This window comes from Oncorhynchus mykiss, chromosome 2, assembly GCF_013265735.2.
Source record: "Oncorhynchus mykiss isolate Arlee chromosome 2, USDA_OmykA_1.1, whole genome shotgun sequence".
NCBI classification, from domain to species: Eukaryota; Metazoa; Chordata; class Actinopteri; order Salmoniformes; family Salmonidae; genus Oncorhynchus; species Oncorhynchus mykiss.
The window spans coordinates 47214481-47234443 of record NC_048566.1 but is presented as its reverse complement, the minus strand read 5'-3'; the positions used below and the strand labels follow the sequence as shown (position 1 = coordinate 47234443).

General features: G+C 41.1%; 1 protein-coding gene across 1 annotated transcript in view; it reads left to right on the top strand.

The window, feature by feature from the left end:
• Positions 1–7078, top strand: part of si:ch211-236l14.4 (SITS-binding protein) — an 84340-nt gene extending 77262 nt beyond the window's left edge. Inside the window, exon 10 of the mRNA XM_021564132.2 lies at positions 393–7078. Within this exon, the coding sequence (XP_021419807.2) occupies positions 393–569 (177 nt within the window). The 3' untranslated portion in view covers positions 570–7078. The remainder of the gene's footprint in view (positions 1–392) is intronic.
• The last annotated feature ends 12885 nt before the right edge of the window (positions 7079–19963 follow it).

The following is a 19963-nucleotide window of genomic DNA, read 5'->3' as shown; positions in this document are numbered from 1 at the left end:
GAAGGAGACCCCCCTGGTTTCCAAGTGTAAGAAAGAGGCCTAGGGCCTCAGTATTCATCTCAGACAGTCTCCTGCGTGGATTCCACTTCTAACACCAATGTCAACTAGTGGCCAATGCCATCCTAGAAGACTGAGGCCCAAGGCCTCTTTATTACAGTTGATGTCAGAAGTGGGATAGACATGTGTTGCATGCTCCTATCACTCCCATAGATTTTTAGCTAGCGGTGGCTAAAGTTAGAAAATGTTTATAGTGGTTTAATGAAAACCAAACCATGGAGTACAGTTTCTCCTGGCCGATAAACTACTTTCAGGGTGAGGAACCATCTAACATTAAGTTTTAAAATACTGAACTTCTCCTTTAATGTGTTGTTGTCATTTTTATGTTTTTCCAGGTCCTTGTTGCCCCGGTAATAGAGAGGGGGACAGTACGGAGAAATATTTACCTGCCCGACGGGGGCTTTCAGTGGCAGGACAGCCGCAACGCCCAGGTGTTCGACGGGGGAACTCTCTTGGAGGACTACCCTGTTGCCCTCGAGGAGGTTGCCATTTTCTTACGGAGGAGATCTTGAGGCTCAAGTCACGTGATTTATACGTGACCTATCCGGATACTAGTTTCGAATCTTTTATTTTATGTTTTACTCGTGCTGTTCTCAAGTTGCACTTTTCCACAAAGACAATTGACAGAGGCTCAAGACTTCTTCTTGAGATTAGATGTGAATATTTTTATACTTGCACTTTACAATTCAGAACGATTTGTATTTTATTGACGTCGTTTTCTTCTCTTTTCTTCCTTTTTTAACTTTAATCTGCTGCACCTCTCGGCTGATTGTTTCAGGACTTCTTTTTTGTTTCTTCTAATCATTGCTGTTCTTGCTTTTTTTGTATCTAAGAAAGAAACCTATGTGTTTACATATGATTCATTTCTAACGTTTAACTGCTGCCGGTTCTCATGGAGACATAGAGTACCAACGCAAGCCCCTCGTTCGCTTAAAAAGAAAAGATATGAATTTCTAAAGAAGACCAAACGAAGGAAAAGAAACAGAAGAATATGGTTTCTGCTAACGGAGAGCCTGGAAGGAATGAATGAGATGTTTGCTTAATATGAAAGAGGCTGAAGCAGCTTGGTATGTTTCTTTCATTCTTTGGAACAGCTTTTACTTGACCTAGGCTTAGAGCTGATGTATGATGAATGTACCTCAACTTCAGTTTTTTCATTGCTTTACTACGCTAACAATCAACACTTACAGACTTCGAGACACCCCTTTCCTTTAAAGCACTTATTTTTTCAACTCATGCTCAAACAATATGCAGAATATAATGCTAATATTCTTTATTGTACTTTACAACCTTAACATACACTACTTGACCAAAAGTATGTGGACACCTGCAGGTCAAACATCTCATTCCAAAATCATGGGCATTAATATGGAGTTGGTCCCCCCTTTGCTGCTATAACAGCCTCCACTCTTCTGGGAAGGCTTTCCACTAGATGTTGGAACATTGATGCGGGGAGTTGCTCCCATCCAGCCACAAGAGCATTAGTGAGGTCGGCACTGATGATGGGTGATTAGGGCTGGCTTGCAGTCAGCGTTACAATTCATCCCAAAGGTGTTCGATGGGGTTGAGGTCAGGGAACTGTACAGGCCAGTCAAGTTCTTCCACACCAATCTCAACAAACCATTTCTGTATGGGTCTCGCTTTGTGCACGGGGGCATTGTCATGCTGAAATAGGAAAGGGCCTTCCCCAACCTATTGTTGGAAGCTCAGAATTGTCAAGAATGTCATTGTATGCTGTATCATTATCATTTCCTTTCAAAAACAGCCCCAGACCATTACTCCTCCTCCACCAAACATTACAGTTGGCACTATGTATTGAGGCAGGTAGCGTTCTCCTAGCATCCGCCAAACGTCCGTCGGACTGCCAGATGGTGATGCGTAATTCATCACTCTAGAGAACCCTTTTCCACTGCTCCAGAGTCCATTGGTGGTGAGCCTTACACCACTCCAACTGATGCTTGGCATTGCGCATGGGGATCTTAGGCTTGTGTGCTGCTACTCGGCCATGGAAACCCATTTCGTGAAGCTCCCGACAAACACTTCCTGTGCTGACGTTGCTTCCAGAGGCAGTTTGGAACTTGTTAGTGAGTGTTGCAACTGAGGACAGACATTTTTGTGCACTCTTCAGCACTCAGTGGTCCCGTTCTGTGGCTGTCTGCTGAATTTTTTACACTTGTCAGCAACAGGTGTGGCTGAAATTGCTGAATCTACTAATTTGAATGGGTGTCCACATACTTTCGTATACATAGTGTAGCTTTTCAAGCTCTATTCTGGTATAAGCAACCCATTTGAGTGCCTTTTTTATACATGAACTTGAACCTAAACCACTGTCCCAGCAAGAGCATGCACCATACGCAACAGATGTTGCTTATAGCAGCTTAGCCCACTCAAACCTCATACTCAACATGCTGTCTGTCTTAAAACGTTTTAATCGTATGGTCATGTTTTACTGGCACTGCTGCTGTGTTGGTGTGCTCTTTCGTGGTAGCCAGAGGAAGCTCTAAAGAAAGACACCAGGCTCTAAAGGTGGACGCCAGTTGTAATGGAGATTCAAATAAGACAGGGATGTTCTAAGGTGCCCCAAAGTACCTGTATATTTCAATGGTTGGAAACACCTATGTACTGTTTGCGCTGTCATAGCAACCGTTGCAGCACAGTTTGGATGCAGATTAGAATGACTATTGTCAAAGAATGCAAGCCCCTCCCCCAATTGTATACAGGGTGGATCACTATTGAGACCAGGATCTCATTTGCAAGGGAGCCCGGTGAACAGGAACATACAATAAATAATATCAATACAATAAATACAATAAGAGTCATCAAAACAAACAACTCACATATCACCTCCCTTAAACTCAATCTAAACTGTCCAATTCAGACAAGCGAGTCAAATTTCAAGGTGGCCTGAAGGGTATTCCATGACCTGGGGGCATAGAAACATAAAAACTAAAGGCATTTTTACCCAGGTCAATGGAGACGCATGGGACCTCTAGAACCAGCCAGTCCAGACAGTGGGTCTGAAAATTGCTGGATCTCCAGTTAATACGGGAGCTGAGTTAGAAGAACCGCTTTATATACAAAAAAAGTAGCCACCGCTGGGCCCTTCTGGTAGTCAGAGACTCCCAGTCAACAGAGCTATAGATAATGCAGTGGTGTGTAAAAAACATTGTCCCCAGTGATAAAGCGCAGTGCTAAATGATAGACTGGTTCGAAAGGGTTTAAAGCAAAGGCTGTGCATGTAGATTATATCGCCATTATCAAGTACTGGGAGAAGCGTGGCTTGAACAATCCTCCTTCTACTTTCCAAAGTGAGGAAGGATTTATTTCTATAAAAGAAACCAATCTAAATTGTTTTTCAACGTGTGCTTTAAAAGAGAGCTTATCGTCAATCCAAATCCCCAAGTATTTTTAAATGCGGAACTTGGGGCTCCATTCAATTAGCAAATATGCAAGTCCTCAGGGTCAATATTAAGAGACCTAGAGAACAACATACATTTGTTTTTATTAGCATTTAGCATTCATTTAAGATCACTAAGTGATTTTTGAATTGAGTCAAAACCAGGATGAAGGTCATGAATGGCCTGCTGTAATGAAGGTACACAGAAGTAAATAACTATAATCCACGTAGAGATGAATGTTGCAGGTCTTAACAGATAGACCAATATTATTTACATAAATAGTTGACAACGGGGCCCAAAATCACCCTCTGCGGCATACCTTCGTAATTTTAAGGAAACTAGATTTGATACCGTCAGTAAGCACACATTGTGTCCTGTCCGTTAGATAGTTCTTGAACCAATTGCAAGATGCCTGATCACGGTCTATTTCAGAGAAACTTTGAACAAGTAAAACATGGTCAATCATATCAAATGTTTTCGATGGGTCAATAAATAGGTCAGTACACATATTTTTATGGTCTAAACAATATAGCACATCATCTATGTTCGGGTCTAAAACCAGACTTATGGTCATTAAGAATAGAATGAGAAGGAAAGAAAGTTTCAAGCTGAGAGTTGGCCAGGGACTCTAAAACTTCGGCAAGGCAAGATAGCTTGGAAATTGGATGGTAGTTATCCAAGTCAGAAGGACTGTGTAGGAGGAGGACTTATGCCATTTTCCATATAACTCCAGAAACAGAAACAATTGGCAAGTTAAAAAATATAGCATAAGGATTCTGCAATAAGTGGGGCAGAAATCTGCAGCAGAAAGGGATCAAGTGAGTCAGCTACAGCCATTTTTTTTTTTTTTTTTTTTTTACATCGATCTTCAATAAGGCACCTAGTACATACTGTAGACATCCAATGGTTGAAATGAGGAATGTGTATCTGGGAATGTATTGTTCTCTGCAACCTGGCTCGAGGTGGAATCAGAGTTTTCAGAAGCTATAAAATCAAATAGGTGACCCCCAGAGGCAAAGTGGTTATTAAAAATGTCCATCACAAATGTCCATCTTATCTGTTATGGGAACAGAGGCTGTCGTAACGTGCTGGAGTAATGAGGGGATGGAGTTTTGTTTCAGAGATTTGACTCCCTTCCAGAAGGCAGCTGGATTCTCACCAGTTCAAGAAGTATGTCGATTTAGCCTTTTTAACCAGGCATAGACATATTTCTCAAGCGTCTGAAGGACTGCCAGTCAGACTTAAATTCAGTCATCCTAGCCTTAGCCCAAGCTACATTTCTCTCCAGAAGTATTTCTGATAGTTCATGCGCGAACCAGGGATTAGCTTTATCCCTTACCCTTAGTTTCTTGAATGGAGCATGCTTATCTGCAATAGAGCAAAGAAGTAAAACAGTTTAGGGCCTGATGCGAAATGCCTATGGCGGGTGACGTACTTCCATGGTTGGGCAGCAGAGTATTATCCTCAATCCACCAGAGGCAACGGTCCTGCTCCATTTCCCAGGGGAGTGGGAGGCTTCTTTGGGGAGGGGTCCCTGGAAGGCATTGGCCATTCAGTCAAGGAGTGTTGAGATGGTGGTGATACTCTCAACACATTGAAACGAAGTCCAGCCTGTGGTGTGGAAAAGGTAGGCGTGGGTACTTTCCCCAGTAGATTGTGCAAGTTTTGAATCTGTTTACTAAGAGTAGTCACTTCTTTCCTATAGTCTTCTGCAAGTAAACAATTGTTGCCTCAAAACTCTGGTCAGTCCACATTGTCCCGGAAGAGAGCATAGTAAATACAGCTCCTGCAGCACAAGAAATGCTCGCTTTTTTCCCTGAACGGGAAAGCATCCATGGAAAGAGACATAGGAACTAAAGAGATAGTGATTTCAGGCAGAGTAATAAAATAGACAATAACGTATTTTCCGGACCTATACAGGCTGTCGGTAAATAGACCCAATATATAAATGCACCAAATACAAACAAATAAATTAAACGAAATAGACTCCAGCCTGTTAAACTTAACTTTCTTCTACAAACAATTCAGTCTCAAAGAAATGTGTGCGCTCTCTCTCTTTCCAGTAACCCTAACCTTCATGGGATAGTTCAGGGAAATTACATATTTAGATATGTTTCCTTGAAAGCAGTCTAGGTACAATGAGTGACTGCAATCCACACTGCAATCCAAATCATCTCTTAAATGGATTGTGTTGCTCAATGGTTCAGATGATTTTGGCAGGACATTTGAAATGGGGATACTATTTGGTCCCAAAATGCTAATATGAACAAAACCAAATTGTGGATTGCAGTCATTCAAAGTCAGAATTTCTAAATATGTAATTTCACTGAACTATCCCTTTAAAGTGATAGTTCACACAGCTACATCTTGATTACTTAGAGTAGAAATTCAATGTTTCTGTATTATTCTTTCGTAATATGATAGCATATTTGTCTAACGTAAAGGGCTGGTGGGAACCATTCATTGGATCCATTAATTGGCATCAGTGCCCTTATCAAGATAATATTGAGTTGATCTCTATGAATTATTAGCTACATCCTCTTCTCAAAGCATCTGATTAATTTACTGCAGTAGTAGAGTTTTATGAAAAAAATTCTCAAATATATTTTGAAGGCTACACAGCAATTGAAAGACGGATCTACTGTAAAGATTTTGAATTAACATTTGACTGAGTTGTCAGAGTTAACTGCTATACAGTTAGATAGACAGCCAATCTGGTTTAGAAAGCATGTGATTTTTATAGAGGCTGTCCAAATATAGAGCAATTGTCTCCACACATTACAGACCTGCTAAGTGATTTGGTTAGTGAATTTATTATTTGATTTACTGTAACTATACCCTCAGTTCACAGACAGATTTTTCACCTCATTCTTTATATCCAGCACCATACCAGTGTATGTGAAAACGGTGCATTTCTAAGTTTTGTAGTCAGAAAGATAGAAAAGGTTTTCAGCAATTTCTCCCGGTGATGTAATTTTCTAAAAAAAAAAAAAACGTTTCCTTCGTAAGAAACCAAAAACCAGTCGTTGCTTAACAAATCAAACCTCGGTACGGATTCTCTCTGTTTTGTTTGTCATCCTGGGACCTGAACTGCGTCATTTAATTACACCTTTCATTTTGACAACTGAATTGATTTACTTTAATTTGACTTGTTTTCTTCATACAGAAAGAACACTCAGGTCTACTGTTAGTAGCTAATCAAATCACACAATGTCTTAGTGCCACAGCACATTGTGGGCATGTGTCTTAAACGTCTTAAACCCTATTAGAGATTCATGTACTTAACCGTTATGGCCAAATGCAGTAGAACTAGCTGTTTATGTAAAGAGCTTTTCTTTTTTCCTGCTTATGTTTTTCAGTGTATGCTGTTTTATGGTACTGTAGATGTAAGTTGCTAAGAAAAACTTGGAGACACTTTTCCCACCACACGCTGAGCAAGCGTGATGATATGTACCTTGTTGTCAGCCCTCTCTTATACAGTAGGAGGACGGACCGGGTATTACCATAACCACATCAATAATGTACATATTTCAATGACTGCGCAATTACATGTTTTATTTTTCTCTTCTGTAAATTAGAGAAATAGAATCGACAAACTGCAATAAAGTTTACATTTTCTTACAGAAGCTGTTTTTGACTTTGTTAAATGATGACAAGACAGATCATGATATCTCAAGATTGTGTTACTATGTACATGGTCAATGTGTCTTTGTTAGAGCTCTTGTCTGTAGTTATTGCATGATTATAGTATTATCATCTGTGCCTTTGGACAGAAAATGTGTGGTTCCTTGTTTCTGTATGCTTGGCTGTGTGTGCTGTGTTTTGTGCTCATGTGCATGCTTGTTATCTTATTTGTCAGTGTATGTGTGTGCCGATGCAGTCATCCTTATATTTTTGTGCATGTGTGTGTGTGTGGTTTTACTATCCTTGTGGAGAACAGAAGTCCTCACAGGGATAATAACACATGGAAAATTCAGACAAGTGGGGAGATTTTGCCGATTACCACAAGGACAAAGGCTGTTTTAGGTTTAGGAGTTAGGGTTAAAATTAGGGTTAGAATTAAGGTTAGGGTTAAAATATCATTTTCAATGGGAATCAATTGTTTGGTGCCCACAAGGATAGCAAAACAAACGTGTGTGTGTTTTTTTCTTGCTTGCTTGTGTATTTCTGTGTGCTCATATTCATGATTGTGTGCTTCGTTTTTCAAGTGTGTGCTATCTTGGTTTTGTGAGTGTGCGCTTGGCTAGTTTTGTGAATGTGTTTTTGCTTGGTTGTACGTGTGCTCACTTGCTTGAGAGTATGGTCATGGTCATGGGCTTGGCTTTGTGAGTGTGTATTATCTTGCTTGTGCATTGGTGTGTGTGCAGTCTACATATGGACGTCACTCACTCTACCTCCCTCCGTGTCAGCCAGTCTGTCACTGTATATCTGCGTCCATGCTGACTACTAACATCTCCACAAATTCCTCTTAAAGCTAATAAAAGTTATTTATAGTGGCGTTGAGCATGCGGTGGTGGCTGAGATTCTCTGGGGAAATCACATTCCCCCATGCAGCCCCCCCCCCCGACCTACCTTTCAGCTCCCTGCCTGGCCAGGATCCACCCAGGGGCCCCTTTCTCGCTTCTCTCTCCTTCCCTCTCTACTCCTTTACTTCAGACCGACGGGTGCAGCAGGCTACCGACATCTTACTTTCACCAAATCACCCTACTCAGCCCTATTTAGGATTTATGTAATCACTTTTATACTAGGTATTTCTTAAAGCAGGATCAATGAGTTAGCTTGCCAGCTTTTAGCTGGTAAGGTTAAGGTTAATTCTGCCATGTGAAATACCATCCAGGTCTCTGGAGGTATTTTTGGAGGGACCTGGGTCATGTTCATTAGGCACCAAATGGTCGAAAACAGAGTGAAACATGGAAAGATGCTCATTTTCATTTCCATCGCAAAACATTTTAAAGTGTTTTCTGTTGTGTGCCCTATTGAACACAACCCAGACGGCATTGAAGGGCAAAATTCCAATAATTGGTTGTTAGTGTTAAGCGGAGTGACACAGGGGAACCCAAGAGCAGTCTCAGATGAGGAAACAGGGATAAATGAACCAAACTATTTATTGTTACACAGAGAGATATGGAGTGCAGATCCAGGGAAGCTCGGATGAGTATCAGAAAAACCTGATGTGGAGACTGCGGTTGGAGTTGGCTGAGTAGAACAGGGTAAACAGGTCCTGAGGGGAATCCAAGGTAGTGGTGGTGAGTAAAATCCAGAGCAAGGTAGTTGGGTGGTGAGATGTGGAACAGGAGCCAGAGCGGTAACTGCAATACACGGTGTCAGGCAGGGAAACAGGCTCAGCAGAGTAACAGGATCTTGAATAATCATAAATGGCTAGAATCATGAACTGACTGAGCAGAGATTACAATCTGGCAGAATGGAAGTGGCAGGACTGAGTATTTGTAGAGGTCTTGATTATGGAATGAGTTGCAGCTGGTAGGGATCTGCTCTGACTCAGCACACCTGTCTCCAACCACACAGAGAGGGAGAGAGAGAGAGAGTGTACAGGGGGAGTAACTGCAGGTCAGGAAGACACCGGATGAACACCAGAGGGCATAGCAGGTGCAGATGTGACATACAGTTTAGAGTCTCATATCTTAGTCATTCTGAATGCAAGTTGCAGGTGAATGAAATTTCAGAATGTTGGCTGTCCCAACTCTGTTTGGATTCCGATAGGAATTACACGTCACTTTGCAAACCTGCATAATGTGACTTACAGGCCTGATGAGTGTTAGGGTAAAACTAGGCCCTGAAAATAACACCTTATGAAATATGCATTGTATTGTGTTAAATCATTTTATTTGAACTATAACATGTTTGCCTAGAATCTCACTTGAAGGTCACAGGACTGAAAATGCATGTATGCAAAAACCATGTCTCTGTCACTAACAGATACAGTCATGGGTGGTAAACTCAAAATTTTACTTGAATGGCAAGGCATTCTGGGAAATATGTAAATAAAACTTTTCACTAAGCAGTGTGTTAATTTAACACTGAAAAGTGTGGACCTGTAAAGACACTGGACCAGTATTAAATTGAACACTCGGTGTTGATATAACACTGGAGAATTTGCTGTCTACTCAATTAGCTTTGAGCTTAACACAACCTTGCCAGCCCGGCATGAAAAACAAATTGTACAGCCAAACCCGAATCAAGAATGCCACGAATGATCAACTTTGATATCCAATCTACATAACTGACATGAACCGACAATGTCGTTCACTCTTTCTTTGCCCATTTCATAACGGCAAAGACTATGAATGAATGGTCACTTTGGTTTAGAATGTGGACACCCCTGGCCTGTATTAATGGATCAAAGCACATGATGATTGGCCAGCCAGCACACACAGCAGACAATACGGTCTATTTTTTAGGGTGTTGTGTACTGTGGAGACAGGCAGATGAATTAAACTGGTGACAAGCAGAGGCCTGAGACCTCTCGCTCAGTCTACTTTTAGAAAGTGCAAATCAAGTTTTAGGTTTCAGTGTCTGCCCCAGAGTGAATGGGTTTTCCAGCTTGCCAATTAGACATACAATTTAAAAGCCTCTTGTCCACAGGCCAGTTGGTTGGGAGCCTCTTGTGCAGTGCAAGGCTAGTGTCAGTCTGTGTATGTGTGTGTGTCTTTGCATTTTTGTGCACATGTGTGTGTATATTTGTGTATCTGCATGTGAGTTGTGGTTTGGTGTGGAGTATGAGTCTGTGTCCCGTCTGGCTTGTAGTCTGTTATTCATTCTCAGCAGATAGAATAAGGTATATTGTGTAACAGCAGATGTAATGAATGCAACAGACTCAATCTCTTAGAGATATGTATTCAAAGAAAGTGTTTTGAAATTTTGTTTTACAAAGGCTCTGCCTTTGAAAGTGATCCTTTTCCCCCAAGCAGCCAAGCTGCAGGTTCCCAGAGTTGACGAGGGGCAAGTAGACCTCAGGAATGCGGCCTTGAAACATTAGCCCACCAGCGGAAGCCCAGGGCTGGGTGACATAGGGGCGGGCGTACCATTCTGGAGGTGTGGGATTTAAAGGGTGGGGGGGTGTCCCATCTAATCATTTCCTGTTCCTGCCCTGCTGAGAAATCTGTCACCTCGTGATAGAGGTCTGTGCAGCACTGATTTATTCATCCCTTCTAGGCAATGTAGTAAACCAGGGGCGGACTTTGCCCAAAATGCCAGATGGGCTGGTTTATTTTTAGCCCAGTGGGCCTGTCTAACTTAGGTTTTTTGTGCAAAATTACTATTATCTGGCTAATATTGGGGGCCATAAAGAAATAAATGGGCTGGTGTGGGGGCCTCGAGGAAAAATATGGGCCAGTGTGGGCCAGTGTAAGGGCCTCAAGGGTTAAAAATTGTTCGGTGTGAAGGCCTAAAGGAAATGCCAGGGCTGATTTTTGGTTCCAGGCGGTCCTTGTAGTGAACTATAGCCTAATCATATTTAGGAAGTACATTTCCTTGGAAAGATATCTGCCCCGTTGTTCTCCACCCATGCATAGGCTATAGCCAAGCCTACTCTATTTAAGTGAGACCACACGTGCTCCTGATCTAGCACATATGGCTACTAAACTTGAAGCAGCGAATGATGAGAGCAGACACTTGCACTTTCTCTTGAGCTATGTTTTGCATATAGAACATAGGCTAACTTTTAGGAGGACGATTTGCAGGCAAAGACAAATAAATGGGTAATCAATATTTATTGAAAATGAAAAGTTGCAATGCTCGCTCACCATGGTAGCCAAACCTGTACACGTGTTGCGCCTTTTCCTTTTCAATGACGATCACAATTTTTGATTGCACCTCCACTTCTTTACATGATCAATATTTATTTACAGACACTGAGGTAAACTATAGTCTAATCATATTTAATGTAATTTCCTTGGAGAGATAGCTGATACGTAATTCTCCGCCAATGCATAGGCAGCCTACCCTTTTTCATTGAGACCACACATAAGGTAGCAGGCACACTCAACTCGGACCAAAGAGGTAGGCTACTTAACTTGAAGCAGCGAATTCTGAGTGTGTGAATAATGTGTTTTTAATACAGTAGGTAGGCTAATGCATACAACGCAGAAATATTACCGTATCCAAACGATTTGCGGGACAACAACAAATGTTTTCATCCCAAAGTTGTCTGTGTGACCACCTGCTCCCAACCGCAGCATGATACATGCAGACCGCTCTGTCGGGACTGCATGTCGCGGTAGTGCCGCTGTCTACCTCGTGGCGCCTTTAAAAGTTTTCCTTTTAATTTGGTCTCCCGAGGAATAACGCTCAAACGCTGGTCTTTGACAGTTTTATTAATACCACGGCAGGTGGACCTGCCTCCTCTGTGCGGTCCATTTGAGCCTGACCACCTGGCTGTGTGGTGGGCTGCTGCAAGGGGACGGCTCCCTCAAGGTAAATCTACATTGCCTTGTAGTAGCAAGAAGGATTCAATTTTCCTACAGTCTTCATTTCAAGTGATTTTCAATTTTCTCAAAGAAGAAGTGAAGGATGTAGGGCCTAGTTACGCATGCTAGCTGGTAGCTCCATTCTTTGATGGTTTATGTCTGCACAATATTGTATATATTAATACTGACTTAACCAAATGGTGTCTAGGTGTTGTTGTGTCAACTATGTTTTGCTTGGGTCTGGAGGAACACCAACCAAGACAATGTTCAAGGTTAAGGACCATGTACTATCCTGTTTGTTTTGAAGTAGCTTCAGACACCGTTTAACTTTCACTACCTTTCTCTCTCTCACACACACACACAAACATTAAAACAAACAAAAAAACATTATTTAAATCCACAAATCACATGACAGTCGAGAAAGACTGAAACAATTCAAAAATCAGGGATATATGGATACCAAAAAGCACTTTCTTCTCCATACAGCTAGGCTAACCATGACTGCTGACAGCGAGCAGCACCTTGCTAGCTGCTTTGCTTTTGTCCTATGCAGGCATGCAATCTGTATGCCACGTACTGTCAGCCAATGTACAGCACGTGGAGACATACTGTATCAGTACCACTAGTTTGCACTAGTACACAAGGCATGATACAACGGGTGGATGTTTAAGTAGCTTGGCAGCAGAGATCTTCTCCGTCTATGAGTAACCAACTTCAAAAATAGCAGCCCACATAAAAAATGAGCACCTCCCTCTGACCTCCCCCAACAACAACAAATTCTGGTGTGTTTAGCACACAAGGGAACACATCATGAACATCAAAACAGATGCCTCTGACAAGAGAATGTTGGTGAATGTGCACTGCTGGTGGTAGTGCCTGTCTCACCTCACAATGGACCAGGTCAACAAGGCATGTCTAGCTACAGTATTTACAGGTTCTTAAACACACATCCACCGTTTCATCTTGGAGTCCAAATGACCCCAGTTGGTAATCCATGTAAGCAAAATATGTTGGTAGGGTTAATGTATGCAGGGAACCACGGTACACTGATATGAGTGAAGTCGGAAGTTCACATACACATCATTAAAACTTGTTTTTCAACCACTCCAAAGATTTATTGTTAACAAACTATAGTTTTGGCAAGTCGGTTAGGATATCTACTGTGTGCATGACACAAGTAAATTTACCAACAATTGTTCTCAGACATATAATTTCACTTATAATTCACTGTATCACAATTCCAGTGAGTCAGATGTTTACATACACTAAGTTGAGACACAAGTAAATTTACCAACAATTGTTCTCAGACATATAATTTCACTTTTAATTCACTGTATCACAATTCCAGTGAGTCAGATGTTTACATACACTAAGTTGACTGTGCCTTTAAACAGCTTGGAAAATTCCAGAAAATTATGTCATGGCTTTAGAAGCTTCTGATAGGCTAATTGACATAATTTGAGTCAGTTGGGGGTGTACCGGTGGATGTACTTCAAGGCCTACCTTCAAACTCAATCCCTCTTTGCTTGACATCATGGGAAAATCAAAAGAAATCAGCCAAGACCTCAGAAAAAAATGGTACACCTCCACAGGACTGGTTCATCCTTGGGAGCAATTTCCAAATGCCTGAAGGTACCACGTTCATCTGCACAAACAAAAGTATGCAAGTATAAACACCATGGGACCACGCAGCCGTCATACAACTCAGGAATCTCCTAGAGATTAATGTACTTTGGTGCAAAAAGTGCAGATCAATTCCAGAACAACAGCAAAGGACCTTGTGAAGATGCTGGAGGAAACAGGTACAAAAGTATCTATATCCACAGTAAAACGGGTCCTACAGTGCCTTGCGAAAGTATTCGGCCCCCTTGAACTTTGCGACCTTTTGCCACATTTCAGGCTTCAAACATAAAGATATAAAACTGTATTTTTTTGTGAAGAATCAATAACAAGTGGGACACAATCATGAAGTGGAACGACATTTATTGGATATTTCAAACTTTTTTAACAAATCAAAAACTGAAAAATTGGGCGTGCAACTTCTCTCCAGAAGTTCAGTGAGGATCTCTGAATGATCCAATGTTGACCTAAATGACTAATGATGATAAATACAATCCACCTGTGTGTAATCAACTCTCCGTATAAATGCACCTGCACTGTGATAGTCTCAGAGGTCCGTTAAAAGCGCATAGAGCATCATGAAGAACAAGGAACACACCAGGCAGGTCCGAGATACTGTTGTGAAGAAGTTTAAAGCCGGATTTGGATACAAAAAGATTTCCCAAGCTTTGAACATCCCAAGGAGCACTGTGCAAGCGATAATATTGAAATGGAAGGAGTATCAGACCACTGCAAATCTACCAAGACCTGGCCGTCCCTCTAAACTTTCAGCTCATACAAGGAGAAGACTGATCAGAGATGCAGCCAAGAGGCCCATGATCACTCTGGATGAACTGCAGAGATCTACAGCTGAGGTGGGAGACTCTGTCCATAGGACAACAATCAGTCGTATATTGCACAAATCTGGCCTTTATGGAAGAGTGGCAAGAAGAAAGCCATTTCTTAAAGATATCCATAAAAAGTGTTGTTTAAAGTTTGCCACAAGCCACCTGGGAGACACACCAAACATGTGGAAGAAGGTGCTCTGGTCAGATGAAACCAAAATTGAACTTTTTGGCAACAATGCAAAACGTTATGTTTGGCGTAAAAGCAACACAGCTGAACACACCATCCCCACTGTCAAACATGGTGGTGGCAGCATCATGGTTTGGGCCTGATGGAGTCTGCAAAAGACCTGAGACTGGGACGGAGATTTGTCTTCCAACAAGACAATGATCCAAAACATAAAGCAAAATCTACAATGGAATGATTCAAAAATAAACATATCCAGGTGTTAGAATGGCCAAGTCAAAGTCCAGACCTGAATCCAATCGAGAATCTGTGGAAAGAACTGAAAACTGCTGTTCACAAATGCTCTCCATCCAACCTCACTGAGCTCGAGCTGTTTTGCAAGGAGGAATGGGAAAAAAATGTCAGTCTCTCGATGTGCAAAACTGATAGAGACATACCCCAAGCGACTTACAGCTGTAATCGCAGCAAAAGGTGGCGCTACAAAGTATTAACTTAAGGGGGCTGAATAATTTAGCACGCCCAATTTTTCAGTTTTTGATTTGTTAAAAAAGTTTGAAATATCCAATAAATGTCGTTCCACTTCATGATTGTGTCCCACTTGTTGTTGATTCTTCACAAAAAAATACAGTTTTATATCTTTATGTTTGAAGCCTGAAATGTGGCAAAAGGTCGCAAAGTTCAAGGGGGCCGAATACTTTCGCAAGGCACTGTATATCGACATAACCTGAAATGCCGCTCAGCAAGGAAGAAGCCACTGCTCCAAAACTGCCACAAAAAAGCCAGACTACGGTGTTCAGCTTTACATGGGGACAAAGATCGTACTTTTGGGAGAAATGTTCTCTGCTCTGATGAAACAAAAATAGAACTGTTTGGTCATAATGACCATCCTTATGTTTGGAGGAAAAAGGGGGAGGCTTGCAAGCTGAAGAACACCATCCCAACCCTGAAGCACAGGGGTGGCAGCATCATGTTGTGGGGGTGCTTTGCTGCAGGAGGAACTGGTGCATTTCACAATCTAGATGGCATCATGAGGAAAGAAAATTATGTGGACATATTAAAGCAACATCTCAAGGAAGTTAAAGCTTGGTCGCAAATGGGTCTTCCAAATGGACAATGACCCCAAGCATACTTCCAAAGTTGTGGCAAAATGGCTTAAGGACAACAAAGTCCTATGGACAATTTGTGGCAGAACTGAATAAGTGTGTACAAGCAAGGAGGCCTACAAACCTGACTCAGTTACACCAGCTCTGTTAAGAGGAATGGGCCAAAATCCACCCAACTTATTGTGGAAAGAATTTGGATGGCTACCCAAAACTTTGACCCAAGTTAAACAATTGAAGGCAACGCAACCAAATACTAATTGAGTGTATGTAAACTTCTGACCCACTGGGAATGTGATGAAAGAAATCAAAGCTTAAATAAATCATTCTCTCTGCTATTATTCTGACATTTCACATTCTTAAAATAAAGTGGTGATCCTAACTGACCTAAGACAGGGAATTTTTACTTGGATTAAATGTCAGGAATTGTGAAAAACTGCGTTTAAATGTATTTGGCTAAGGTGTGTGTAAACGTCCGACTTCAACTGTAATTGTTTACCACAGCAAATCTACTATGGCAATATACCGACACTGTATGAATGGAAACTAATCCTGGTTTGGCCTATTGTTTCCTATTTATGTTATCCAAAAGTGTCAAGATCGAGGGTAAAATATCCCCAGACTGTCCGTGTCTGAAATGTGTAAATATATCAAGTAAATCAGGGGATTGAGTTCTTTATGCCAGAAGGGCATGGGCCGGACTCAAACCCACACCGACACAGGTCTGCTGTATATTTACGATCTGAAGGCAGCAGCCCTAACCACTAGACCACCCCAGGCCACAATTTAACTGAATTTTGACCTTAGGATACATTTGACCCTTGTATGTCATAGCCTACTGGAGAGGAAAAACTACCTTGTGTTATTAACCTGTTACGGATGATGCGAATTCTCGCAGCTTTTCGCAACTTTTTGTTAAAAATCGAGCAACATTTCAACGTCCTGCTACTCATGCCAGGAATATAGTATATGCATATGATAAGTATGTGTGTATAGAAAACACTCTGAAGTTTCTAAAACTGGTTAAATCATGTCTGTGGCTACAACAGAACGTGTTATAAACATAACATATAACATAAAATGACAGTTGTTGATGTGTATTTGCTGCATTTTAGATACATTTTTGTACATTTAAATGCTGCAGTAATAGGACCTAGGACTAGCGTTTGAGAGAGTGAAAGCGAAAATTCTCCACAACAAAAGAATGATTAAGTTAAGATCTGACATCCTCAAGCATAATATCTAAGGTGAGTACCCAGTTATAACCAGTTGTCTATCTGGTCAAAATCACTAATACAGGTTCCCTCCACCCTCTGGTGGGATGATTAACTTGTTATTATGTTTCCAGATAAAAATAGATTCAAATAAAGGTCCTATCTATCAAATTACTATAGGCGGAATTACTGTAGGTGTTTTTGGCTGGGGTCAAAATGACCACAAAGAACTTGAACATTTTCAAAGTCCGTATTGATACCAAAACACGAAACAATGTCTTTGATTTGTTCAGAAAATGTTGATTGACAAAGTGATGAAACATTTAAAGAATTTAATCCCAATTCAATGTATGAGTTCTGCAACCCTGATGTGGTTCAGTTTTGTTCAGTTGGTCGAGCATGGCACTTGCAATGTCAGTGTTATGGGTTCAATTCCTGCTGGGGCCACCCATACAAAAATGAATGCATGCACTACTGTAAGTTGCTTTGGATAAATGTGTCTTCTAAATGGCATTTATTAAATAGTATAGAATGTCATGGCCCAGTCGTGGCACACTCTTCAAACGGGGAGTCATCATACCATACATCATACTCTATCTTTTAGCTCCCTCTAGGGGATACAATCATCACTACAATGAGCTGACACCCAAACATTTTGGAAGAGGTGCTGACTAATGGAATCATAACCTTTGTAAAAAAAAAATAAAGCAGAAAGTAGCAAAAGTTTTGTGGATGCTCCCAAAAAATGTTTTATTATAGAGTGTGTGAATTTCTTCATTAAGTTTTACCCTGTATTGGATAAACAGGAAAGCTGAGTGTATTCAAAGGTTGAGTGTATTCACACTTTACGCATTTGAATTTATAAATCAAATGAAGGGGTCGCTCATGATATATGCTATGTTCATTTGATGAGCATAATATATATTTTTTTCTCAGTCAAATAGGTACATTTGACGTAAAAAACACTTGTTGTAACAAACATACCAAATCAAATGTTATTGGTCACATACACGTGTTCAGCAGATGTTATTGCGATTCTAGCGAAATGCTTGTGCTTCTAGTTCCGACAGTGCAGCAATATCTAACATGTAATCTAACAATTCCACAACAACCTCCTAATACACACACATCTAAGTAAGGAATGGAATAAGAATATATACATATAAATAAATGGATGAGCAATGACAGAGCGGCATAGGCAAGATGCAATAGATGGTATAAAATACAGTATATACATATGAGATGGGTACTGCAAGATATGTAGACATTATTAAAGTGGCATTAGTTAGAGTGACAACTGATCCATTTATTAAACTGGCCAATGATTTCAAGTCTGTATGGAGGCAGCAGACTCTCTGTGTTAGTGATGGCTGTTTAACAGCTTTGATGCACCTGTACTGACCCCGCCTTCAGGATGATAGCAGTGTGAACAGGCAGTGGCTCAGGTGGTTGTTGTCCTTGATGATCTTTTTGGCCTTCTGTGACATAGGGTGCTGTAGGTGTCCTGGAGGGCAGGTAGTTTGCCCCCGGTGATGCGTTGTGAAGACCTCACTACCCTCTGGAGAGCTTGCGCTTGTGGGGGTGCAGTTGAGGTACCAGGCGGTGATACAGCCCAACAGGATGCTCTCAATTGTGCATCTGTAAAAGTTTGTGAGGGTTTTAGGTGACAAGCCAAATTTCTTCAGCCTCCTGAGGTTGAAGAGGCTGTTGCGCCTTCTTCCCAACACTGTCTGTGTGGGTGGACCATTTCAGTTTGTCCGTGATGTGTATGCCGAGGAACTTAAAACGTTCCACCTTCTCCACTGCTGTCCCGTTGATGTGGATAGGGTGGTGCTCCCAATGCTGTTTCCTGAAGTCCACTATCATCTCCTTTGTTTTGGTATTTGGTATTTTATTAGGATCTCCATTGGCTGTTGTAAAAGCAGCAGCTACTCTTCCTGGGTCCACACAAAACATGAAACATAATACATAATGACATAATATAGAACATCAATAGACAAGAACAGCTCAAGGACAGAACTACATGCATTTTTTTAAAGGCACACATAGGTTACATATCAATGCATACACACAAACTATCTAGGTCAAATAGGGGAGCGGCGTTGTGCCATGAGGTGTTGCTTTATCTGTTTTTTGAAATCAGGTTTGCTGTTTATTTGAGCAATATGAGATGGAAGAAGTTCCATGCAATAACTGTAATATAATACTGTACTATAATATAATAACATAAAATCAACATTTTGGTCATCCATTAGGAAATCAAATATGCCATCATAATAAGTTAAATTGAGTATAATAAGATCATTATATGTAATCCAGTATTGAAATACATCCAAAAAGGTTTTAATGAGTTGACATTATGTTGAAAATGAGTTGAAAATATGTTCTGCTGTTTCAATATCAGAATTACAAAAAAACACAATGATTCTCTGGGATATTCGGGACGATAGCGTCCCACCCCACCAACAGCCAGTGAAAGTGCAGGGCCAGTAACCGAAAAGTTGATGGATCGAATCTCCGAGCTGACAAGGTAAAAATTCGTCATTCTGTCCCTGAGCAAGGCAGTTAACCCACTGTTTCCCAGGCGCCAAAGACATGAATGTTGATTAAGGCAGCCCCCTGCACCTCTCTGATTCAGAGGGGTTGGGTTAAATGTGGAAGACACATTTCAGTTGAAGGCATTCCGTTGAACAACTGACTAGGTATCCCCTTTCCATATTACAGAACAAAAAAACTGAGGAAATAGTAGCCTATATTGTCTGAAAAGACAGCTATACACACTGAAAGCAGTAGACGGCGCTATTGAGACCACAAGCAGTACAGTATAGTAGACTACATACAATAAAGGCTATACCACAGGTAGTACAGTGGGCTTCAGAATATTTGATAGACCTACAGTGCCTTGCGAAAGTATTCGGCCCCCTTGAACTTTGCGACCTTTTGCCACATTTCAGGCTTCAAACATAAAGATATAAAACTGTATTTTTTTGTGAAGAATCAACAACAAGTGGGACACAATCATGAAGTGGAACGACATTTATTGGATATTTCAAACTTTTTTAACAAATCAAAAACTGAAAAATTGGGCGTGCAAAATTATTCAGCCCCTTTACTTTCAGTGCAGCAAACTCTCTCCA